Genomic DNA, 26,543 nt, shown 5'->3' on the forward strand with positions numbered 1-26,543 from the left:
GTCACGTTGTGCAGTAGTATGTTGTTCATTTGTATCTTGTCTGACAATAACCTGCACTGGCGTAACAGTGTCATTTTGACATCTGCGGAGGACAACGCCACAGAGAATTTCCCAGCAATTATCCAACGTTGTGAATGAAATGCCTGGGTTTGCACCGGCCCTGCGAGCTGCAGCTGAATCCCTGCCACGTTGGAAAGCAGATTAAGGTTGTTCTAAATGCAGCTCGGGCTGATAATAGCTTAAACATCTCCATGCATGTTGGCTGTCGTTGGCAGTGTGCTCGGCCAAGCGTACTCTTTAAATTAGCTTGGTGTCTTTTTCCTTAATCGTTCAGCGGGGGCCATTTTGACATTTCGTGAGTTCGTGGTCTCTTGCTGACTACTATTGGTCATTGGGTTACCTGTCCCCTTTTACCAAAGATGCCCACAACCAGTTCTAACCAGTTACTCCAGACTCACTCAAGGGTAAGTTACCTCTTTGTTGTAAACGTATACTGTAGGCTCATCTTGGCTACGTGAATACTGAGTTTATAATATATTTCCACACAAAAAAAGTTTGTTTTTGAAGAATCCTACAGAACACTGAATCAGTTCTCAGTGGGTGTTTTAGTCACCCACCTCTGTTAGCAAGCTGACATTTCATGCAGCATCACCAGTACAGCACCTTACTTTAAATACCTGGTATCACAACAGCTCAGGCTTGGTGTAAAGGCTAGGTGTAAAGACGAGGTAGAATGTGACGCTCGGAAAAACGGGAGTTTGGAAACTATGAAGTTTGCAGCTGCCCTTGCGTCTGCTGTAAGAGATGCCAACCTCTTGTGGTGCATCATGGGAAACCTGTATATTGTAGTTGCTGGAAACAGAACCCGCTGAGAAGCAAATGCTAAGATGACCTGTACGCTCTTTAGCCCAGCCAGACATCCTTCACAGTCAATAGTTCACTTACACACACCACCTCAGGGTGCTTTAAGTTGGTCCCACCTGAGGTGACTTGCAACGGTGTGGTCCCAAACTGGGTTCAAAGATTTTTCATTTATAAGGATTTAAATGCCTTAAGACGCTGTTTCCAGTGAGTTACTAACCTGGCGTGGCCCCTAATCTTGTAATAAGATCACAAAGCAGAGGGGCTCATCATATGTCCAAGGGTTAAAACATTTAAATCACAAATGCTCTATTATGGTAAAGAAGAGGGTTACATGAAATGAATACATTTATTTAGAAAAATCTATACGAAATATGATTATTATGAGTAATACTACCGTTACTGGTAGCGTAATTATGATATTAATACAATAATTTCCTTTGCTGTAGTGAACAAACAAGTTCCTGGGGTCTATTTTAGATTGCATTAGCCCACTAAGGCTAAATGCTTCTCCGTAATTGATTTCTTCAGAAAACTGTGATTAGCTGTAATTCATTTCCGTCCAAGGACGCAGGATCCTAACTTCAGCATGTGATCCTAACTTCAGTGTCCGTCTCTCTTATCATGATGTCACAAGTTCATTATCCATCTACTAAGTCATGGAAAAATAAAACTGAATTAACAAGTCTTTCCAACATTTTTTTTTTGTTGTTGTTGTTGTTGTTGTTGTTGTTGCTCTCCCTCAAATGGCTTTGTTTCCCAGGGTTTTAAATAGAAACAGAAAGTGCATGGATGTCAGCTGCCTAGGCCTACCTTGAATGACCGGGATGCGGTGGACCTTCCCTCTGGCGGTCTTTCCGAGAGCACTGGTGTTCCTTCTGCAGCTCTCGGCCCCGTGACTCGCTGGTCTGCGCAGTTTTCACACCCATTGCTGTTGACTGTCCATGGGCAGCCCAGGGACTTTTTTATGAATTTTTTTACTGCTCCACTTACTTGACCTTTTTCTGTGATGTCTCGCCACAAAAAGTGAGAGATGAGGTTGTGTGAGTATGAGGGTGGGAAGACACTGCCTGTATAGCTGCTCTGGCTAGGGTGTGCGTGTGCATGCTTTATGGAGAAACTGGAGACATGTTATACTTTGAATTCTTAAGCTCAGATTTTTTTTAATCCGTTGAAAATCACTTGCCGCATTTGTGGTGGATGTTTTTTCATTATTGTTTGTCATTTCTTCTATTAAAAAGTTACGGTTCTCCAATGGTAGCACCTGAAAACACTGGCTCCTTTTCATCTATTTGTGGAACTTTCAATTATTCAGTGTTTTGTGAGTGATTATATTAAATAGATTGTCTTTTGGAAGCATTGCATGCAACAAAAAAGCTAAAAAAATAAATTATATTAGGAGAGCAATTTAGCGTACATTTTAATATTCCTTAGTACTAAAGATCATTCCACTGGTGGCTCTCCAACAGTTAGACAGCACCTTCAAATGAGTTGGCGATCAGTTACGTTGATAATGATCCACATATTTCATGACATGCTTGCTTTTGAAGAACACAATACTGTATTTACAAGACAAACTACAGTAGTAGTCTGAAGAGAGGGTGTGGGGGTGTGGGAGGTGTTCTATAGTCTTCAAATACTGTGGATGCCCTTTTTATCCTTGGACTGACTTGAGTGTCAATGCATGGAGTAGAGACTACTTCCTGTTGTAAATTTTGTCCAGATCCTCATTGAGATGGGGCAAGAGAGAGTTCAATGTGCAATTAAATGTGTAAAACGTGCAGTAGAGTAAAAGACACCGCCCTTTGTGGACAGATGTTTTAGGGTATAAAAGCAGACCTCATTTCAACACTGTGGAAAAGCATTTAAAAATTGGAAAGCTGACATTTGAAAGGGTACAGAATACATGCCCAAGAGAGGTATGGTAAAGGTGGCAATGCCCTAGTCTATTTCAGCAGACTGGAATCTCGGACATTGTGTGTGCAGGAGAGGAAATGGAAAGCAGAATATTGTGTTGAGGGTTGCCACCACGAAATATAAATGACATAAAAGCTGCAGAGTCTTAAAGACTAATGCAAAATGCGAGATGAAAGATTGACAGAGCTAAATCTTTTTAACCTTAGCAAGCAATGCGATATTCTGAATCGTGAGGGGAATACAGTTAGGTCTGTTCAAGCTTGGTTCAGCCACCAGAGCACAGAGACATCAACTTAGTCAATTAGAAGCTAAGGATAAATTAGTTTTTGAGTAACAGGTACTGTACAGGACTAAGCCAAACCATACAGTTCAATATTATACATTGTCATACAAAATGCTTAGGCTGTGTTGCATTAGACTCACTTCAGTAATATGTATATGGATACTTGACATTGCTTAAAATGCAAAACCAGGGAATTGTTATTAATTTGTGTTTTGTCCTAATACAGTAGGAAATAAACTTGAATGAAAGTGAGGCCTAGGTCAGTTGGAAGACCGTGAAATGAGTACAATTAAAACCCCAATCCCGTACCTGATTCTCCTGAGGAATGTCACTGAAATACTGATGCTTGCCTACAGCCCAAGCAAGAATGTCATGTAGGCCCATTCATTGTGTGCTGTGGGAAATGCCAGCCTGCGGTTTGGTTTATGTGACGTTTAACCCTTTGTTTTCCAAGCTAAAGTACCCGCGGGTCGCTGGCGGTATAAAACAAAATAGGAATCTGGTGATTGGGGAATTCCTATATGTGAATCTTGTCATACCTCTGAACTTGGTAGACTTGGTAGAAAGTACTGCATTGTGCTTTTCTTTCTAGAATGTAGTCAGTAAAAGGATGATTTCTGGAAGAATGAGTCAATTACCCCAAACTTCTTGAGGTTGTATTTAAGAACTGGGAAACGAGGGAGGAACCAAAAACCTTTGAACTCCCAAAACACAGGCTGAAGGCACCCCCTTCAGTATGATTGACCTCCCTGCCCTCAATACCATGCTGGAGAGAACAAGACTTTTTTTTTTTATTCATATATTTCTGGAAGCCAACATTTTTAAGCCCATTGCAGAGTACGCCTACAGAAATGTTTTAACACCTACCCTCGTGTTCGCTTGCTCATTCGAACAACCACATATATCTCCTATATCTCAGGAAGCATGGCCGTTCAGTTTATGAATGACGGTTTCAAATTGTGAACGGGCTCGGAGTCTCCTTTCCAGCTCAGGTTTGTGGTTTGAAGTTCTGCATTTATGGGAGCAGTAGAAATTAGAAAAGTTTAAAGTGCAATTTTTTTAAGGATATTGCATAAACTCAAAAACAAAAATGCTGTGATTCATAAATCATGACTATATTTGGAAAAATCTAGTAAAGCAATGCAATGGGGTATGTTTTACATACTGTATCTTGTGCAAAATGTAATCAAAAGCACAAGTAATGCAATATGAAGATACTATATATTTGTTTGCTTGTTTTTATTTTTTGGATGTATTATTGTTTTTTTGGCTTACAATTTTGTGATATAGATTCTAGATGGAACCATACAAAATTGCCATAGGGAAAAAGATTGCTGGTGTAAAACTTAATAACTGGAGCAAAATAGTGTAACATACAGGAAACAATGAGTGTGAACTGTATATAATACACTTCAATACTAAGTAAAATGCACAATGTAATCTTATTCCATAGCAGGCAATGTGACATAGTTTTGTGTAGCAGGGTATGTTGTGATTCTGTGAGAATTCGATTCAAGCAGTATTGATGGCTTATTGAGGTGTCTTTCTACCTTTTGTTGGTATACTCAACACAACCACAATCATCATCTGGGGTGTCAGGCAGAACAAACAAAACAATACAAACAAAAAAGAACCCTCAGTAACAGTGTTAGTGCTGGGGAAGAGGGTTTGTGTGTCTGTGTGTGTGTTATGTGCTTCAACAATGACTTTGTTGTTTGTCATGTCAATGTGTAAGAATTAGGAAGAAAAGAGGAAAAAAAAAAAAAATCCTTGCATTCCTTTTTCTGCTACTTCCTTCCAGGCTGAGTCACTGCTGGAGTGTGGGAAGGTCTGAAGAGAGAGCAAGAGAGAGAAGTAACGGGCGACACAGAGAGAGAGCGAGCGAGAGAGGGAGCGCGCGCAGGGGAGACGAGAGAGGAGAGAGCGAGAGCGGCAGGGAGCCGACCCACCCCCCCCTCCCCAGGAGCCTTTCTCTGAGAGCCCGGCTCGTAGTTGAGCCATCATGAGCGATGTCACTATTGTCAAAGAAGGCTGGGTGCAGAAAAGGGGTAAGTACCCCCACCGTCCCCGACAGTGGGCTGCTGTTGATATAATGGCTGTGTGTGTGTGTGTCTGTGTCTGTGTGTGTACGGGCGGCTGTGTAGCCCCTCTGATTGTGTTGCACGCTTCTTGGAAGGATGTGTCTTTTGTTCTTTCACACCGGCCTGGCGTCCGATTGTGTGTTGGTGTAGGAGGCTGAGGATTGGCAGTTACGTGAAGGAGCTCTTGTCATTTGCAAGTTTCCTCTGCCGCCACCACCACAGGACTTTTGACTGCTATTGCTGCTAGTGGTTTAACATCAGCAAGTTTCCCCATCAGCAGGGGTCTGTAGAGTCTTCTACTGCTCGGTTATTTCAGTTCAGCTTTTCTTTTTCCTGTTTAGGAAATGCATCCTATACTCCGGTTGATTTTGAAAGCCACAATTAAATGCATTGAGCTTATTCAAATTAACCGCCTCTCATGGCTTTCTTTATAAAACTAAGCATGCAGGCATATCATTGTTTTTGTTGCTCTCCCTAATGATATTTCTCATCTTGAGCTGTTTTTAAAGATACATATATTAAAATGGTACTGTTTGTTTAAAGCTGTTTACAGAAGAGACCATGTGTCAAATCGCAGGGAGATGGAGAGAATGTGATTTTGTTTAGATTTTTAGGATGACGTGGAATAAGCCTTTTTCTTTGCTACTGAAAAGCGACCCACGAAATTTGGTGGGACGATTTCCTTCATGGCAGCATTATCTGTACTTCCAGGTCATTTTATGTTTGTGCATAAATGTTTAGGTTCTCAGAAAGCCCTGCCAAGTGACTCTGGGGTGTTGCAGGTGTTGGAGGGTTAAGGCATGAAAAGATTGATCCTGGTTATAAATGTTGATGCCGGTCTTGCTCCCTGGCATCTTCAGTGCGGTGCTGTGAGGTGCACGTTCCCTAGACTGGGAATTTGTTGCGGCCGATTGGTGCGAGCCACGCGGGCGCTCCTCGGGTTCATTGTTGAATTATGGGCCCCCGCTCGGTGTCTGACACACTTGAGTAGATTTAGAAGACTCCAGGTATAGTCTCTCAGCGCCACTTCAGAAGCTGAAATTGATTTTTTTTTTTTTTTTTTTGGTGGTGGTTGTTGTTGCGGGGAGCAAATACAAGCAGTCTAGGCTAGGGTCAGTGGACCAAAAAGCACTGACATGATTTTTTTTCGTGGGCTGCGTTTGCTCAGCCCTTGCAGAAAGGTTTAAGTGTGGAGACCTCAGGTAACAAGATAGATCGTAAAATGTCAGAGCGGTGAGGCGTTTCAGATTGGCGCCTGACTTTTTTTTTCTTTCAAATACGGAAATATGACAAGTGTGACATGATGTAAGCATTTTCAGATTCCTGGATGGTCCATTCACAAGGTATCATGCCTTATGGATCTCCATTGTGTATGAGAGAGAGATGTAGCCGCCTGTTGATGAGTGAACATTTCCACCAGCAGCATGGTGGTGCTGCGCTCTGAATGCTCTTGGGCATTAGTGTTTATAGACCATGGACATTCAGCTCCATGCTATGTTTCACACAACAAGAGTCACACAACATGTGTAGGAGTTATTCAGTTGTTTCAGCATCCCATTGGAGTTTAACTGTTGGCTGTGTTTGTGGGTAGTCAACTTTGAGGTGCAGAAAGTGCTTTATGAATGTGGCTCCTAAAGAGAAGTCTCAGGACTGTAGATCTGTCACATTTTGCTGTTCTCTCCCTGATGCTATTTGAACTCCAGCTCAGTTTTGTTTTATTTTTTCCTCTCTCTCCCGCCTCTCCGACGGAGGCACGCCCTCACAGAGCCGAGTCTTATGGCTGGGAAACAGAACCCATTTGTTACCCTTGGATGCTCTCCAGAGTCCCCCCCCCCCGCCCCTCTTGTTCTGCTGTTTGCAGTGCTGCTGTGGGAGAACGTGGTGGCCTGGCTCGTCACAGGCTGCAATCAGAGTGCGATTTTAAAAATAGAGCCGGGTGATTCAGGGGAGAAAGGAATGACAATATAATTTCCTGTTTACTTCAGTTTGAATGGAGCTCCTCTGAGAAGGGCCAGGCCGTGCAACGGGGACGCTCCGCTGCAGCCCACCGGCCATGCTGTCAGACTCGGTGACACACGCCCTTCAGCCAAACACCGTAAAAAAACAACTGTCAGACCGGCCCCTGCGTTCTGCTTTTTATATTATTCATGAAACCTTTACTGTCAAGGGTGGATCGCCTATCCATTAGTTTAGCAGTGGTTCGTGTATGATATAAGAGGGTCACATTGGGTTCTGTGTGATGTCGCCTCATGTTCTGAACACCCCCTTTCTTCTCAAGCAGTTTTTCTTTTCTTTTTTTTTCTTTATAACGTACCTGGGGCTTGGATTAAAACTCTGCCAAGCACAAGGCTCACTGCACAGAACACATTGTGCCTGTTTACTTGGTTGCTTCTGATTGTTCCAGACGGGAACATTGATTTTCCAGAAAGTGTTTTATTCTTACTGTTGTTATTTCTCAAAAAATATATTAGTATTGGCATGTTTAATGCTAACTTTTCAAGCATGTTGTACTGTAATCCTTCATCCTCCAATCCCTCATTTGCTGCTTTTGCCGTTTCTTATATTTTGAGTTGCAATAGGCTTAATCCAACAATGTTTGCATTGCGTCCCATTGCAAAACTTCACCAGTCGCGTGGGTAGGAATTGAAATGTGTGTTTGGTTACAAAGAAAGGGAAAACTGGTATCTGCTCTCATCTAACATTTCCTGGGGTCACAGGATGTCTAGGGTCATAGGTCAGAGGGTGAATCTGTTGGTCACATGGTCAATGCAGTAGGAAAATGGTTTTCTGAGAGTATCATGTCAGTTCAGATGTTTACGTTCTTTAAGAAATGTAGCGGCTGCTGCCTGGAACGTGATAAGTGCTGTGTTTTAAGTGGAAGTTCCAGAGAAAATATGTTTGTAATGTGAGTGTGTGAAGTCAGGCGAGAATATTTAATATTCCCCGAATAAAGGATGTTTTGCTGACTTTTTTTCCCTTATCTGCTGCAACTTTTTTTTTGTAAAGGGATATTTTTAGGTTTTATGATGGTGGTCAACTGCCACAGACTTCCTCCATTTCTGTTCAAAAGTTGCAAGTTGTCTGTTTGTGAATGCCTTGCTTATTCACTGACAGTGCTTCTCTGGGGATTCCTGCCAAACAGAAGACGGCAGCACGGTTTTTAATGTTAAAGAGCAGATGTTTTATAGGATTGAGAGGGATTTTTCTTGCGTTGTTTTTGAAAGGGACCTTCAAGTAAGAATAAATACATTAATACCACCTTTTCACAGTTTCTAGTGACCGATCCTTCCTCATACTATGTAGACTGCATAGTGCTTCCCTAATAAACGTCTCTCAAATAATCCGACTGAGATTCTTTATCAATAGTTTAAACTGTACCTATATCTGATAATTACATGTGGTTACATTTCAGGAGAATAGGATAACATTATTCTATTGTAGGCAAGTTTTAATAGCCATGCACCACCCCAGGGATGGCTGTACTTATGAGTGAAGCTACCTTCACAGCAGAGGTGCATTTTTTTTTTTTTTTTTTTAATTAAATTTTACAACGAAGAGTGTTATTTGGCTGACTTATTTCGTCATGTTTTTGTGATTTTTGCTTTGTTGTTATATGGTGGTCTGAACAGTAGGACCTATGGGAGTTTTCTGTGGCCCGCTCTTGTTTTTGTGAAAGGATTTGAGTGTGGAAAGCTCTCTCCTCTTGTCCCCTCCGGAGATATCCGAACACTACTTTTATGAATGAGTTACAGAAATGTTCTTTAAGTCTCCCTCGGCAAAACACAAAATGAAATTACCCAAGATTCACCATGGGACTCTCCGAGCATTATCTATTTATTTCCTTCTTTGCAAAGAGAGGTTGCACGCAGGGCTGTCAATGGGACACCGGGTATAAATGTGAAGGAGTATAAATCTCTTCGTTTATTGCATGTGTTGGTGCAGCCTTTCCAATTAAGGGGAAAATGAGGTCAGTTTCATTTGCAGGCCTGCTCAGCTGAGCTCTGGCTCATTTTTAAGTGGTCCGTATTGTGGAAAAGCCGGCTCTCACAAGCAGTGTGTTTACGATATCATGCCGGGAAGCATGTGTCCTGCAGCATCAGTTGCGAGTGATCGTGATGTCATTAGCCAGACTGTGCCGGGACCCTTGGGGTGGTCGACCGCAACTGCATTCTCTTTGATTCCTTTGTTGTCGCACTTATGTTTTCTTATTTAGCCCTAGACTTTTACTTTTCGTCTGCACTTAATTTTGTTTGTGACTTATAGCGTGGAAAGCTTTTTGCTCAATTAATACTCAGTGGGCATGGCCAAGCATTCTTACTATGATTGTTTTTGTGATTAAGTGTTGCGATTTATTTGTAGATTTTGAATAGACTGATATTTGAGCTTGCTTTGGTTCTTCCAATTGCATATAAAAACGCCTGTTGAGCCCAGTAGATTTCAGTTGATCAAAAGGGCAAGATGTCTTTGGACAAAATTAAAGAAATCATATATATATATTTTTACAATTTTAACATTTATGTTATTTAGGTGGGATTCCCCTTTGTCTAGATTAGCATTGTTCATGATGGAGACTGTTTTGTGATTATTAACCTTAATAGTGCGTCGCCAATGTAACAGGAAATGTTCTAATTGTTTTCGGTGTTGTGTGACAAAGCATGAGATTGATGTACTCAACCCTTACAAATTCAAACAGCCAGACCTCAACAACAACAACAACAACAACAACAACAATACAAACAGTAGTGACTATGCAAGGAACCAGAACAGGAATAAAACACTCTTGAGTTCCACAAGGCAGTGCTTTGCATTAGTTTAAATTTGTCTCATATGATAAACAGAAACAAAAACATTAGAGCAGTAAAGACATTATTACTTATTAAGACAGATTATTACTTTTTCCTCAGTTGTAGTTCTGTTGAATTGTATTGCATAGAGGCACTGACCACTCAGCTCTGATGTTTTGGTATCGTTCTCAGGGGAAACTGGCTTTTTGAGAGATCTCTTGTGGAACTATATTCTAAACTTTGAATTTAAACAGCCTATAGATATATGAAACAGGATTAAAGACTGTCAGAGGGTTATCCTTCTAAAAACCTTCACCAGTCTGTGCTTTTATAAAACCACACAAATCCAAGAACAGTACAGCCTTGAGTGGACGTTTTTTTTTCCCCTCTCGTATTTTGTTGGTAAATCACGCTGCCTCCCACAAGCACAAGAGGATGTCTGTCTTCCCAGAGTTCCCAGTGTTCTCAGCAGCTCTTGGTCCAAATTTTGCTGCACTCCTCACCTGATTGGTTGAGGCCCATCACAGTGAGGTTGCCTCATCTTGGCTCCATTGAATGTCTCTTGAATGTCACTTTCCACACTAACTGGAAGCTTAGTGGGGCCTCTACTGAAGGGGTGATGATCACACACTACATTAAGGGGTTTTCTCATACTTCCGGTTGGCCCGATAATAGCAGTCCTCTCTTCTTATTTTCTGACCTTGTTCTGTGTTACTGCTTCTTTGGTAGTTAGGTTTTTGGCGAGATGCTTAGGCCAAGATCAAATGAAATCTCTGACCTACATGCAAATTATAAACTTTTACCTTAACGCATTTTTATTTATTAGCAGTAGGAAGTTGCTTCTGAGAAGAAATCAAATGGCAGTTGGGTACATGTTAGTTCAATTGATGGTTAGGTCAAAGTTTTCATTTGGTCTAGCCATTAAAAAAAAAAAAAAATTCATTCCAGTTTACAAAATGTCACACAAGGCCTTAGTAAGCTTTTTCTCTCCTAAGGTGACCTTGAAGCTTGCACATCAGAGCTATACTGTGGGCCTGTGAATGATTTATGTGAGACTGCCTCTGAGGAGGAGGGATGTCCCACACACACTTTGCCACTCCTGTTTGCTAGTCCGAGGCCGTGCACGAACTGCCCCGGCCAGTCGATCAGCCCTTTAGAATGGGCCGCTGCCTGTCTGGCAGATGTAGCTGAGATGGAGAAAGCGAGAGGCGAGAACTGGTCAGCTCTGATGCCCAAAGGTGGTTCGTGAGTCAGAGCTGGCGAGGCTTTTAGAAAGGGGATCTTTGCTGCAGTGTTAGTCATCGTGTTCAGGGGTACTAATACAGATATGACACAGAGTAGTCATGCAGCCCTGTTGGGAGATAGCCCTGTGCACCCATTGCACCAAGTGATAAATACACATTTGTGGTCTCTCTGTTCAATTCTCTCTGACTCTAAGGTCATGTTTAAATAATGAGAACACTGTCTTGTGAACACAATAAAGGGCCTCGGTGGGCTGCCCTGGGCTGCGTGTTGTTTTCTGCCTAACTCTAAGCGCTCTGTTATTAGTCACTTGATGGCCGGCACATCGGGGCCTTGTTTACTGACATTAGGAGTACTTTCTGGTAACTCCCAGCCCCCCATCCTCATAATTAGCCTCCATCTTGCTCAAAATGAACGTTGGCAGGTTTGTTTTTCCTTCAGTTCCCATCTTTATTTATGATCAGGGGATTTTGATGTTGTTTTCAACCCCCAGGCCTCTGGAACATATATCTTAAAGAGCCAAACTCCTCTTCTGTGCCCATATATGTATTGTTCTCAAGCTGTTTAAACGCTGAATGTAAATGCATAATTAGGCCTTCGTCTGCTCTAAGTGAGGCTTTAACTCAAAGCTGATCTTCCCAAAAGCAGCTGGATGACAGTCTTACAAAGATAAGCGATCAGCAGCCAAACCAGCAAAGATGGGCTGAATTGCCTCTAGTTTGTAACTTTCCTTTTGTTCCCAGAGAAGACGGATCTCATCTCCTAACTGATCAAGAGAAGCTTCACTACACAGTCACAAAAGCATTACAACTGACAGGGGTGAATTGATTTATTTTTACCTCCCCGAGAGCTGCTTACATTCGTGTGTCGTTTCAATAGTCTAAATCTCCTTGTTTTTGTCGTTACTGCTTCATAGAAACTGTCTCCACAGGACTCTCGTATAGTGCCCCTCTTCAGAGCTGACACAGTTTTGGTTTAGTGAGTGACGCAAGTCTGTTGGCTGAATCTCCCATGACTGTTCATTACATTGTTGTTTCTTAAAGCCTCACAAAGGAGTACAATCAATGAGTCTGAGAGGATCCGGTTCTGACTTTTTCTTTTCTTTAAGTTGTTTTTGTGATTGAGAGAGCTCAGTTTAGACATTATCTTATTAGGACATCGTGGCTAATGTGACTAAAATGGCAGAGTGACGGATGCAGATCGGTCTTTTCCGCTCCTCTTTGATGCGCCATGACGTGCCTGAATGGCGCCATTGAAGACTACAAACCGCGGCACATCTTTTACAGCTTGCCTCCCCAGTGTACCATTAACGGAGTGGCTGGGGGTTATTTAAGTGCACGAGGACCATGGGCTGGATGACCTCTGTGTGCGAGATGGGAGTGTGTTGGCTGCACCCTGTTCCCGATGAACACTTTGCAGCTCTAGGAGCGTGTCAACAACGAGACGATGCTTTATGAAATTTTACAAGATCCTTATACCCATTTCAGCCCAAGGAGATTGCCTTTTCGACTTCAGGCGCTTTGGGGAGGGATTGCTTTTCTTACCAGGTGGTAAACTGATATTTGAAAAGGAAATCACCTTAGCTGCTATAAAAAGGATGGTTCTTCTTTTTCTCCAGCCTTCTCCGTATCCAGTCACAAAAACACGGAAGTGCGTATCAATTTGTTGCAAAGCTTTGCAAAGCGTCTTTGAAAAATTAGTCAACAGCAGCTAGCATGTTTGGATTGGGACTGGAGATGCACTTAATTTGTTAATTGCAAATTTGACTTCAAATGAACGTAAGATAAATAACCTGGTGTGTGTTTCTGGTTATATCCTTTTTTTGACGACTGCTTTTCATTCTCTTTGGCTCGAGCGTCTGCGTGCAGGGATCTCTGTTTACTGCAGCTCTCCTCCCTCACTGTGCACTCTTTAATTGCAGGGTGTAATGGTACTACACATAATTGAAAAACCATTAGAACAATTGGGAAGCCTCTGAAGGATTCTTACCTGGGGATTTCAAGCAGCAGTACCCACGCCGGAAATATCGCATTACTCGCTGCAATAGATATGTGTCAGCCGCGAGAGATGTTCCATTGCTGTCAATGGCATAACAGGCCCTTATCATCTTTTTAAGTGGTTTTAGGAGCTGTCTTAAGTGTTTTGTATAAGTTTAATTTAAAATCATGTGGTGATTGTGATCTATAGATGTGAGTATTTATGTTTGTGTATATATACAAGTGTGATGGTGCCATTTTATCCAGTTGATCTCTGACAAAACTATGCATAGTCCACTGAAATTCTTTCTATTGGCTTCTGAAAATGATGTTTTGTATTTTGCTTTGACACTTCCGGTTTCGAAAATGCTCCTTTGTGTCTAGAAATAGCCCCGCCTCTCACGCTTCCCCAAACCACACATCTCCAGCTGCAGACCACCGAGGGCCGAGAATGAAACACAGCAGGCATTCATTTGTGTGCGGCAGCCCTAAACAGGCGGTCGTTGGCATGTTACGACGTCACGCGGCTCGCCCCCGGAGCCCGGCGGCAAGCAGCATCCAGCAGCTCAGGTGACACCTTGCCAGGCTGCACTTCTGACTGACCGCTGGTGTCTGGTTTCACCGCCTGTTCCAAGTGGGAGAGCTGGTTAGCCGCCACAGCGGGGGAATAATTAATGTGTATCAAAGGGATTTGTTTCAGTCTGTGGCGAGTGTGGGGTTACTGCGACACAACATTTGATCTGGCTCGTCAGTACATCAGCTCCCCAGCGCTATGAGGCTTGGTGGCTAAGAAAAGTACAAGGCCGCTGAAACGTGTAGATGGGTCTGGTAGCTTGGCCTTATGCCAGGTAGATGCTCAGGCAGAAACTGAAATAGTGTTCAATGATGCTCATGTGGTCCAACTGGATGATACCTCTGTTTTTGGGGGTGGGGAGTGCATTTTAATCCTACCAGGCTTTGTATCGGCATCTTGTGGAACGAACCAACTCTTGCTTACCATGATACTTTCATCTGTGGTTTGTAGTGCAGCTCCCACAGGTTTCATTGGGGACAAGGATGTCAGCTCCCTCAGATAGAAACATAGTCATGAAGTCGGCTCATGTTGTAATTGATAAATGTTTTATCATTGTGAAGCCTGCACTGCGAATTGTTACAACTGTAAGCCGGCATATCTCGCGCGCGAAAGCTTTTGCAACTCTAAGATAGAGACCGGACAACTTAGGCTTTATGTTTTATTCATGGCAAATGGTCTGCTTCAAACTGCACAGTTTATACTACCCACATATTATAGAGATGCACACAACAGAGATTAACAAAGCCAGTCCAGACCTTTTATTCAATCCCATCGTAGAGATCCATGATCCATGCATGATCCAAACCGGGCATGCATGGAAATCATTATTTTCCAATGGCATAACTGTGGTATAGGCCTATATATAATATTTCAATACAAAAAATCCAGCAGAAAACAAGTGCCCATTATTGAATAAACCAGAACATTGTCAAGTTTCTCCTTGTTACTTTGAACTATTCCTGAAAATAATAATACATTAACATCAAAATAAAAACTACAGATTTGGCTTACCCTGAATTTTGTTCAGTACAGTATGACGACCATAAATAATAATCATTGGCGTAATAAACAAACAAATCCCAGATGAACTAAGCTACTCATGTGTACTGTAGTTCGATTTCAAAGCCTTAAACAGGTTATGCACGAATGCAGGCCTCGTTCATTCATAAATAAGGCTGGCACAGAGAAAATCAGATTGCTCCATTAAGGATTGTCTCTTCCTATTGCCTCAGTTAACCTCAGCACAGAGTTTCATCTATTTTTTTTCCCCCTGAATGATTTCTGTGTTTTCAGGTCATTTGTGCAGATTTATGGCCTGAGGGAAGTTATTAAAATAGTATATCAAACTTCCAACTTAGCATTACCAAACTGAATGAGTTTCGACTGGATAGCATTTTCAGTCCATCTTGTGTCATATTAGCTTCATGCCAGTGTTATTAATACATCTAGTCCCGTGAAAACGGAAATTCGACTGATTATAAAAACACAGCCAAATCGGTTTAAAATAGGCCCGGTACAAGTACAGCTGAAGTTCACTCTCATAGTCGTTGTTTAGCAAGGACTCTGGTTATTTTTGCAAGAGTCTAGAAGTGAACTAAGAAAGACCTTTGGTTAAGAGTCATTGACAAGTTGTTCAATCTTCTGAAGTGCTTTTTATTTTTCTCCAAATGAGCATTAACTGGTTTGACAACTCTGATGACCAATTACATTGTGATGTGTCATTGTTAGCTATTTATAGAGATCTTCAAGTTTTACAAACCTGATTCTTGGATGGCCGGATGAACATGTTTTAACAGTACCATGTAATAAACATGTTTGTAACCTTGATGGTCATTCAAACCGCACTTAAAATGGTACAGTTCATTATGCTAATACAAATATAACCGTACTGTCTTCACGATTTATGCTTATGTCATCTTCTGTTTTATGTATTTCTGTGACACCATCACTTATTCAGTCCTATTGGCCCTTCTTGGCCATTTGAAGGATTTTTGGCCATTCTCTGGTATTCATACTTTAGAATAACTGAACATCCAGGATAGGAGGAGCGGCCAACTCACTAGTTGGAGAAGTTGTTGATTGGATAAGAAAACAAATGGGAAATATAAGTCTGTGAAGGTAGTGGAGCCACCCTACCTTTATAGGAGCTTTCTCTTGAGGACCTATAGCCGTTTTACAGGACTTGTGGAACTCTGGGAAGATATTCTAGAAGGAAATCTAATGCGAGCAAAGCTGTACATCGCCAAACCCAGCTTGAGTAGTGTCCTGATCTGCACTGCATCGCAGGCTTCCGGCGAGCTGTCTCTGCCACCCCAGCTCCAGCCTCTCTCTACGGTTTGCGTGAATGTTTTTTTGTTTAGTTCCGGCTGGCACTGGGGGATGTCTCGTGGCCGCACATTGAATCAGACTGTGTCCCTCCTTTGTGGAGCCCTCCCTGCCATTCACAATAGCGGGTTCATTCAGTTCAGCACTGCTGGCGGTGGGGAGGATCAGATGCTTGGTGCCAGACTGCTTTGATATTAATCACAAAGCCCTGCTCTTTGTTGTTTTTTTTGCATCTTGCGTTCTGGATTGGCATATCAGTGCCGTAGGCCCAGCCAAAACAAAGTCTGAACAGAGTTGTTACTGTTGTCGATGTTGTTGTTATCATCACTATTTTTCTTTTAGGTATTATTAGCTTTTGTTGGTTGATGAACATCCTCCTTGTGTTTGTACAAGCAAATGTCTGTGTATAGGCCTGTATTCTTTTATCAGTTTGACAGGAGGCAGGGAATAATCAGGCTTATACTCAAGTTTTCTGATTATAGTTCACTCTGGAGGTGTATGTTGCAGCAGTGAATGGATTCCATGTTTCACAGTTTAATTGCTCAACCAATGTGATTGACACCTGTATGTAAAAAGAAGCAAGGAACAATAGACTTCAACAGGATGGAGATGGATAAATGTGTCTATGGCAAGAGCTGGGTGCGACTCACTCCAGAATGGCCCAGTGGGCAGTACTTTTTAATGCATTTGAATAGCAGCTACCATGGAAAGCTACTTACATGCTGAGCCGTTGTCCCCCCTTTTATTTATCTCGGTGTAGCCAACAGGGGTTAATGTGGGTGGGGCTACATGGCAGACATGCGGCCAAGCCCAGAAGCGTAGTGGCAGTAAAGAGATCCCTCATTAGTGCTGCAGAGGTCTCAGACCCATGGAGGTTAACGAGATAAGTAGCTTAGGACCAGTAAGCAGCTGAAAGATTTTGAAGTCCTGACTAGTGTCTGTCTGACAAATCTTTTCCTTTTTTTTATACCTGTTCCTGGCCAGGCGAAGGGGAAAAAAAGGAGCTCTTACGGCACCGCTTCCACTCTTATATAAATACCTGTTTTCCTGTAGCAAGTTGTCAGACATTTCTTTAATCTTTAATGTAGTACTGACTGTGCTTTCTCTACACCATCCTCTGCGCCTGCTGTCTCAGTGCGCATTATTATGCAAGTCTGGGATAAGCTGTAAGCAGCTAAAAATTGCTACTGATACGGCAAAAACGACGCACAGGGCAGAGGGCTCTGATATGGAATGGCATCCTCATGCATATTTCTTTTAAAAAGAGTGTGAAGCACAATCGCCCATCGATGTTATCAATAAATATCCCACTTTCCTCCGAATGAAGTGTTTTTATGAGGTTGTTTCTGTACTAGAGGACATGATTGCATTCCATTGTACAGCTGTGCTAAATGTGTTTAAAGATGACAGATTTCGACAACAGATTAACAGGGTTTTACTTTCAGACGCTGCATATCTCGGCAGTGAAGGATGCTGAGGAGAACAGAGCAGTCAGGCAAAGCGTTTTCTCACTATCGCTTGACACACTTTCCTTGTTCCACCAGTGGACAAAGGGGGAATGGCAAAGCCCTGCCCTTTGCTTGGGGTCAAGTAGTTGATGATGGTACCTATTCAGATTGGGATTAAGGTGAGCATTAAGAGACTAGTCCTTGTCTTTTTCTGGTGCTGGTGGTGAATGAGCATTCATTTCACTTTTCCTTTTGTGTGTGTGTGTACTGCTCTAAAACCTTAGTGGTCTATAAAATCGATAGAGCTCTATTAAAAGGGCATTTAGGAGCCCACACACCCGGCTGCTGTAGTCATCTGTATGCAGACAGTGCTGGCGCATTGATCCTGCGCTGTATGGGAGCACATTTGGTAGGAGAGCATGCCGGAAGCGCACTCGGGGACGGGGGAATGCCTTGTTGTGACCACATCATGGGGCTGTCAGCTTGTTGACACTCAAGCTAAACTGATGACCAGAAGCACAAGGACATGAATGGCTCACAGGTTCAATTGGCTTTTAATCTCCGCGTTGTGCTGCACCACCAGCTCAGTGGTGGTCAGACCTGTCTGCTAAACCCCTGTTGCTGTCATTGTGTCCGCAAACTCGCACTGTTATTCACGTCTGCTGCTGAGAACCGTACACGCTGTCAGAATTTGACATGGAGATCGTAACATCTGCAGAGGTTTGGACAGACACTCCCATCTCTATCTCTGGATCATCTGTGCTTCCTGTCCTTTGCATAGGAGCAGTGAAGGGTTTCATTTGGGACTTCGTTCAACCGTGAACAAAGCCACTAGTGATTTTTTGTTTTTGTTAAATTTGACTGTTATCTTATGATTTGAACTACATGTTTGTTGCTTGGTCAGTAATGTAAATGTTATAACCTTTGTTGGGAGAATAGTTTTGTTTTTCCCCTCCCAAACTCCTGCTTGAACCAAAGGTCAAAAGTGCAGTGGATCTTGGAGCCTGCCTGTTACCATTGGCTGAATGGCCTATAGTTATACGTCTTATCTTCTGCCTCCTCCTATTCCCTCGTGTCATATGTACTCCTCACACAGTGTGTACATAGGCATGGCCACCGGCTTAGTTGCACATAAGGGAGACTTATACTTTAGCTACATAGCTCCTGATAACTGTAATTGTCTCATAAGTGCTATTATGGATTTGAATATCCGTCTATATTTTAAGATGAATGGTTGGCTGTCCTTAACCTTGGCTCAACTTGGCCATTGGTATCATTTTTATAAGTCTCCTAGGAGTCGTCTTAACATGAACATAGAATATAGCTGTGGAGATGTATTTCTCCAAGCTCTATTAGCTTTTCTTAGCACTGTACTGTGATCAGTTCTCTGCTTGTAACGGTGCTCGGCTCCCAATAGAAAGTTTGAGCTTGGAAGAAAAAAGTCAGGATACATTGAATGCTTGTTACAAAAAACAACACAAATAGCACTTTCTGTTTTCTGTTTTTGATTAGCAATATACAGACTAGACTATAATGGAACATACTGATATTGGTAGCAATTGAACGTTTGTATTTTCGGTTTTGTGAAAATGTACCTTTCTTGTTGAAAATGCATTATTTAGACCAGTGCAAAAAGGTTACTTCTCTCAGCACTGCTTTTAGCCACATGTAATCAAGATTTCTACTCTACTGATTGAAGTGTGCTAGACCAGGCTTAGACCAGACCACATGCTTCGGCTCCACAGTGGTTTTCAAAGAACCGGAGATCTTAGTTCAAGACCATTTGTGTTTTGATGTAGTTTTTGGTCTAGTCAGCGTAGAGATTATTCTGCACACATCTGCTCGTGGTGAGAGTCACAGAGCATCTCGCTACTCGAGTCTTCGCTGATCATCTTGTTTTACAGAGCAGTATATAAATCCACACCGATATCAATATTTAATAAAAACAAATCCCATATTTGTAATTATTTAATGAGCTGCAATCTGTGCTAAAAATTTGATTTCAGGAGCTGCTCAGGCAACTGTACGGGACATTGCCTTTTACAAGGAAATCCCTTTTCCAATCTCATCCCAGTCCCTCGTCGACTCGGTCGGATGTATGGATGAACGTGATGGAGTGGGCTGTTCTTTTCTTGTTTGAACATCTTGGAGCGTGCTAAACACAGGCCGTTCGTTTGTATGACATGGAGATAGTCAGTGTCTTGAGGGAGTTTGGCTCGCTAGTGAGAAACCGAGAGTGGGAGCGATGACTTATCTTGTTGGGTTCCAGCGATCTTGCGTTTCTTTTAATAGACACGCATGACTTCATAGATGTACTGACCTGCTGTAACTACGCACCACTCAAGAGTTTTATTTATTCCCGTGGAGTATCAGAATTTTTCATTGTGTCACTGTATGGCAAATGCAATGAACTGAGTAACAAATCCTGTGCATATTCCACTTGATGGTAGAAAGCCTGTACATTGGCTTACATGCCAAGGGTGTAGTGCTAACAAAAAAGAGTCATCAGCAGCTCATTTCTGTCTCTGTGCAAGGTGGTCATAAAGCAGGAAGCAAGTGATAGATGAGGAAAACAACAATAACAAACCCTGCTTTGTTCATATGCAGTACATTGCTCAAGGGTATGACCGCAGTGCCCCCCACCTGAGATTGACCCCACAGCCCTCTGCTCCAGAGTCCAGAGCGCTGACCGCTACTCCACACTGCTGCCCCTGTATGTCTAAGGCCAGTCATCGCTTCAAGCAGGAATGTATGAAAGAGATTATTGTACAATATATTCATCTATGCAATTGGAAAGAAGAAAAACAAAATGTATTGTGTTCTGTACATCACACTGCCGCATATTTATTTTCCTAGCACTACCTGTACCACTTAATCTGTGTACTGGATGTACAGTACACGAACATTTGCTTTGATTGCATTCCACCTAGACAATATTTATTTGGAACCTCATCTGAATATCATCAGACGTAATCCATACTATTTCTATGCTTTGTTTTTTTTCCAACCTTTGTACTCTCCCTGTGTTCTCATTGGTGTAAATGTCTATATGTAGACAACAATGATCACGTCACTTAGGAACAATGAAACGGTTCCCCTTAGTAGCAGCCGCAGGGAAGTGGACAAGATGTTCTGGCACAAACTTGTGTTGTTCTGTCTGAAACAGTTTGAATAGAGAGAGGGTGGGGGGCTTTCTGACCTTTATCTCTGTATAGCTGTTTGTGTCTCTCCATTGATACTGATGTTGTATATAACATGCATCTAAATTAAGACTTCCAATATGGAGAACTCACCTCCATTTCCAGGTTTTGCAAGTTTTTAGAGTCTCCCAGTAAGGAGTAAGTAAGGCTCTGACAATCTGACAAGACAGCTGTGAGGCGGCAGAAAGTGGAATGTAAATCGGACCAATTGTTGCTATTTACACAGTGCTCAGGTTTGAATCAGTATTCACCACTGACACTGCTACACCAATTCAACGTTTAAAGGGCAGCAGGTACGCCGGGGGGGGGGGTTTATCGATATTCTGCAGCCTTTATAACAAATCAAGCTGTAACCCTTGCAGGCTGAAGCCGGGGAGCTAAGTGAAATTGAATTGAAGATACTTCCAAAACACTGTGAATGTCCCCAGGTCCCAGAAGAGATATCTGATTCTTACTAATGTACATTTCACAGAGCTTTAATTGGGTATCAGAAAGCAAAATTCAAACTTATTATTCTTTCAGGAAAAAAAACAACATCCCTGTAATTATTCTCTCCTTGTCATTCTCCAGCTGTGTGCGTCTGAAATGATTATAGACTTTAACATATGAGATCCGCGGTGTGTATCCTCAGCTGGCCTCTCGTTTTTATAGTAATCGAACTGAGCCGTCCGTGGATTCAGACAGCCAGGGCGCAGCAAAGGGGAGCGCAGACTCACAGGTTCCCGCCGCAGACTTGGCAGGGACAGTGGGTCAGGAATTGTTTTCACAAAGGTGTGTTCACAAAGCAGAACACAATCAGAGGATGAAAACTATGGATATTGGCGTATTGTTTAGCGTGGGTGGGGAGACTTGCTCTGTGGTGTGAAAACCAGCAATGCATAATAATCATAGTAATGACAATAATACAAAAAAAAGTTTACCGTTTCTTGACAGTTATGAATTTGGCATTAATTAATTAAATGTGGAGTAGTGGTCTGGAGTGGAGGGTCGTTGGGTCAATCCCAGGTGGGGTACAGCTGTTGTACCCTTGAGTTTTTTGTGGCAAAAGCTAGTTACTGTTGGTGACGTGTTTACCATGTTCTGAACCTATAGAAAGAAATCCCAAAGACAATTGCTGTACTTGTGCATCCCAGTCTCAGTAGTATTATTGGTGTCTTTTCTACTTATTTATGCTTTGTGTTATTGCTGGCAAGTCACCATGGACACTCGGAATAAGAAATCCTCAAACTTGTACACGTTTAAGTTGACCACCCCTTTTTTAAAAGATGGGAAACCAATGCCCAATGGAACAGAATTGGAAAAACTACTCAAGTCCTATGACAGCACCCTGTTTCTTCATTAGGAAAAACTGGTGTAAACTGGTTTTATGAATATGGACCCAGGTGACATTCTTTCATTATATGTTCAGCCAAAAGAAACAGCTAAGCAAATGTTCAAATAAAGCCTGTCAGTGTCATGGCATATTCAGACCTTGTCATACCATGCATGGCATAATGTCTGAATTTGTATTTTTTTTTTTTTTTTTTTTTCAGTCTGCAGTTTTCAATGCTTATTATAGCTGCACATCTGGACTTGCCAAATGCTTTATAGATGTTAGCGAGGAGTTAATTTTTTTTCCCCCTGTAGAAAATCCGTTGTTTCTCTGTACCCCATTTCCTTTTGCATTTTGTGAAAAATTCCTTGCCAGGACTGGTTTAGTCTGACAGGAAGCAAAATCCTATAGTCTGTTAACTGTAATATCAACATTGTCTACCTTACAGCTGTTGTCCTTCTTTGGCAAAAGCCATCACCGCTAAATAACAGGGGTCTCTGCATTGGTGTTTTTAGTGTGATGCATTCTACAGCATAGGGTGCTAATCCCATTGCCAGGACAGGTTTAATGCTAATAATTCAATTTAAAAAATGACAACTAAAAACTGAGGCACTATCCCCCAAACTGGAAATACCCACTCTTAAACTGCTGGAAAGTAGAAATTTGTGTTGCTTTGTAAAGTTACACAAGTGCATGGAAGGAATCGGAACAAGTGGGGGGTTGAGACGTCTGGTTCTCTTAATTTCTCGGACGTTAAATTATGTAATCCTATAAATGTAGCGCACATTTTCCGCACATATATTCATGTTTCAAGGGAAAAGAAGATGGGGAAGTGACCCACAAGAGACCCTAGAGAGATCGCAAGAAGGATTGCATCCAAGGAGTGGAAATTCGTCCGTTAGTGTATTTTTCCCTCCGTCCTGAAGAACCTATGCCTTCCGTAATGAAGACAAACACGCACGGGGCCGCACAGCTCGGGAGACTCTTGCCTGGGGTAATCCCTTCTGCCTCTCACTGACTCTACGTTCACATCAGCGTTCTCAGGACGGGGTCTCAGAAGTGTCGCACGTGAGGCAGGACGATGTTGCTCTGACTTTGCTGCAGCTGGCTTTCCTTCTCCTCTGGATGAGAACTTAACAGGCTTAGCACCAGGACTTACAGTCCATACAGGGCAGGGCTTGGAATAGTTTATTTCTTGGGCTTTCGGAGAGCATACAGGTCTTTGACAAATCTGAGTGTTTATGGGCAAACCATATAGTTTCCCCCCCCCCCCCCCCCCCCCACATATTAAAAAAAATATCCATATAATGTACTTTAAGGTATTGTTTTAACTACTTTGGTTTGTAGTTTTTGTCTTGGCATACCAGACTAGACAGCCAACTCCTGATGGTACAAAATCAAAAAAGCTTTTACACGGCCGCTTGGGACATTTGCGTCTTAAAATATTTGTGGGATAGTTTGCAAATGTAGTGTTGGGAGAAAATGGACTGTGTGTGTGGTGTTTAACATTTTTGTTTGCTGGTTCTTTTAGTTTTTCTTTAACAAATTCTGTATTCTGTCTTTATCTTGTTGTTTTTTCCCTTCTCTTCTGGTTCCTCTGTCACCCTGCTGGTTCTGCTGTCACCCTGCATTTAATAATACAGTTTTTGAGAGTAGTCATTGGATAGCCGTGTGTCCGCGAGCAACTCCAGTCTTGAGGATGAAGATGTTGGAACAAGCTTCTCAGGATGAGGAATTATGCAATGATAAAAACACAGACACTCATCAACCCAGGAAAACAAGGAGCGTCATCTTTGCCGCAAGCCCCATTCTAAGCAGTTTAGACGTCTGATGAAAAATCCAATGAAGCACTGAGAGAGTGCTCAGAGGTCTGCTCTTCCTTCTTAAAACCGTGCTCTTTAATTGACCACACTGGTCGGATGATTGTGCTTGCTGTGTCCCAAGCAGCAAGATTATTATTTTCTTATTTGTCGGACAACTAAGTGTGGATGTGCACATGACCATTTACTCCCACAAACAGGAAGGGAAGTGAACGGACCACATTCGAAGAAGACTAGGCAGGATCCTGAATTGCAAGCGTGAAATGAGGTCATTAAAGAACCGACAGTGGTGGCAAAACCGCATTAACGCAATTTTAACCGCACACTTTGTGGGGGGGAAATTACTCCATTAATATCCGATTGCTTTAGATGAGCAGTTTGACATTTTTTTAATGTTCACTTCATTTCCTATAGGTGGGTAAGGGGGAGGGGAATTGACTGATATTTCTTCCTGTGTACTTACCACACAGCATTGCAGTTGTCTGGGCTTTGGCTTCAGAGTGATCACAGAGCTGTGCGTGTCTCCTAACATGATTCGTTGACAGTCGTAACGGCTCCCGCAGCACTGTACTGACTTTCTCATCATGGTCGACATGGGGAGCACAAACAGAACATGAGTCCCTCTGTTGGGCTTTGATATCTGGTAAACATGTAGTATCATCTCTCCCTCAAACACGGCTGGGCAGCAGCTGCCTTTTAATGAATGGCTTTCTTGGTCTGCAGTGTTTGGTAAGCTCTCCCAACACACCGACTGAAGCAGGGTCAAAATAGACACGAAGGTCAAAAGGACAACTTCCCCTTTTTCTGCATTTCACAAAGCCAAGTGCTCCCATCCTTCTCGACGTTAATGTTTGTTGGGATTTGTTGAAGGAAGTCCCAGGACTTTTCAGAAGAAGTTAGCTCCTTGTAGTGTTGCTTTTCCGAGTGTCCACGTCCTGAGGGGGTTATCAGATATTTGGGAGAATCCTTTAAAAATAAATGTGTGGAAATCGCCTCAATGATGTAAAACTCCACATATACACATCCTGTTCCATTTAGACTTTTTTTCACTACATACATTTGTTTCAAGACTTGTTTATGTATTTATGAATTCATATGACAGGGTTCTGTTCTAAAAAACAACCCGTAAAACACTCGGGCACATCCAGTTAGAAGGATTTCTGTGCAATGCAGTATTTGCTACTCAAACCCCAATATTTATTGTCTTTTGCAAGGCAAAGTTGTGTTTGAAGTCAATTTGCATTCTGCTTCTTTGAAGCTCTGTCAGCAGTACTGGTTCCTTTTATTTATTTATTTTTATTTTGTATTTGCACTTCCTATGTTAGAAACCTATGTGAATCTTGCTACCTTCTCTGGTGAGTGATTCTGGTCAACGTCTAGAGACGGGAAAAGCAGTATTTTGTCTTAAGTTTTGTTTCATATCCTTCATCAAATCGTCGCCTCAATTTAAAAATCACGTAATAATCGCTTGACCGGTAGAGGATTCGATTAGCTGCAGATGCTATAAAGAAAAAGTTGGTGGCTTACAATGTATAGTATCAATAATCCATTGCTAGTAGACTTAGGTGGTAGAAGTAGGCACTATTAAATAACATTTCCAACCATTTCTGGTTTAAAGAGCTTTTAAATGTTGCTTTGATTTAAACAGGAATTAATTTATTTTGAGTAAATCTAATTTTAACCCCATCTCTCTCTCTCTCTCTCTCTCTCGATTGGTGCTTGAGTGTGAAGTATCTTTAGAAACTGATAAGCAACATTGATAAGCAGTAACTGCAAAGACAAATATTGTGGTGTCTGTAATGTTGCTAAAAACCATGTTTGTTGTAATGGAAAAAGTGGTGAAACATTTTGCACCACCTCAGCTTTGTAAAATTGACACTACACTTCTGTAACCTTACCAAGAGATTAATCCATGGTACCTGATTTTTGCAGCTTCCTGGAAGTCCTATAGATATGATTGTCCTGGTTGTGACACCATTCCAAATGTTTTTTTTTTTTTTTTTTTTTTTTCCCCAGCTTCTATTCTAATCAGTGTTGCCTCAGACTGATATATTCATTCTGAAAGTGGAAGAAATGTAAAAATACACTTCCACCCTGTATTTATAAATGTATTTATAAGATTTCTTGCTTTTCTGAGTTCCTGCTCAGATTGTTCTCAGAAATGTCGTTACTCAGAACACACAAAGGCACAAACCCTTATTGCGAAAGAACATAGATGGCTGCCAGTACACATACGATCTGAGCATTTGCATGTAAACTCAAATTAGGATATTCTTAGATGATGATTCTAGTGATTGCCATTCAACTTTAGTGGTGTTACATTAAATAACCTGTCAGATAAGCTTTGCAAATTAAATTTATCTTAAATATTGGACCTCTAATCACACCTCATTCCTGGAATTCTTGTTGGGTTGGTTGAAAGGTTCGAGGGACATTGATTGGATGTTGGTTTAACCCAGTCTTAAAAGTGCTCGAGAATTGCAGATGTGTTTCAACTCAAGTGTGATGCTGACCACCGGGTGACTTGTGAACAGTTGACCAGTGTGAACTTGGTTTCGGTTGTTAGGTAGAGGAACTAGTTACACCCGTCCTATAAGGCACTCCCAGTGAACCAGTCAGTCTGAATTACATATCTCTCAGTGCTGAAGATTAATCACCAGATTTGTACTATTACTTTATTGGACACCCTGTGCTTGCAATTAAGCCCTGAGACATGGAAG

General features: G+C 42.0%; 1 protein-coding gene across 1 annotated transcript in view; it reads left to right on the forward strand.

The window, feature by feature from the left end:
• Positions 1-26,543, forward strand: part of akt3a (v-akt murine thymoma viral oncogene homolog 3a) — a 108,079-nt gene that overhangs the window by 15,983 nt on the left and 65,553 nt on the right. Inside the window, exon 2 of the mRNA XM_066696428.1 lies at positions 4,863-5,109. Within this exon, the coding sequence (XP_066552525.1) occupies positions 5,064-5,109 (46 nt within the window). The 5' untranslated portion in view covers positions 4,863-5,063. The remainder of the gene's footprint in view (positions 1-4,862; positions 5,110-26,543) is intronic.

The sequence above is a fragment of the Amia ocellicauda genome, chromosome 23, assembly GCF_036373705.1.
Source record: "Amia ocellicauda isolate fAmiCal2 chromosome 23, fAmiCal2.hap1, whole genome shotgun sequence".
Lineage (NCBI taxonomy): Eukaryota > Metazoa > Chordata > Actinopteri > Amiiformes > Amiidae > Amia > Amia ocellicauda.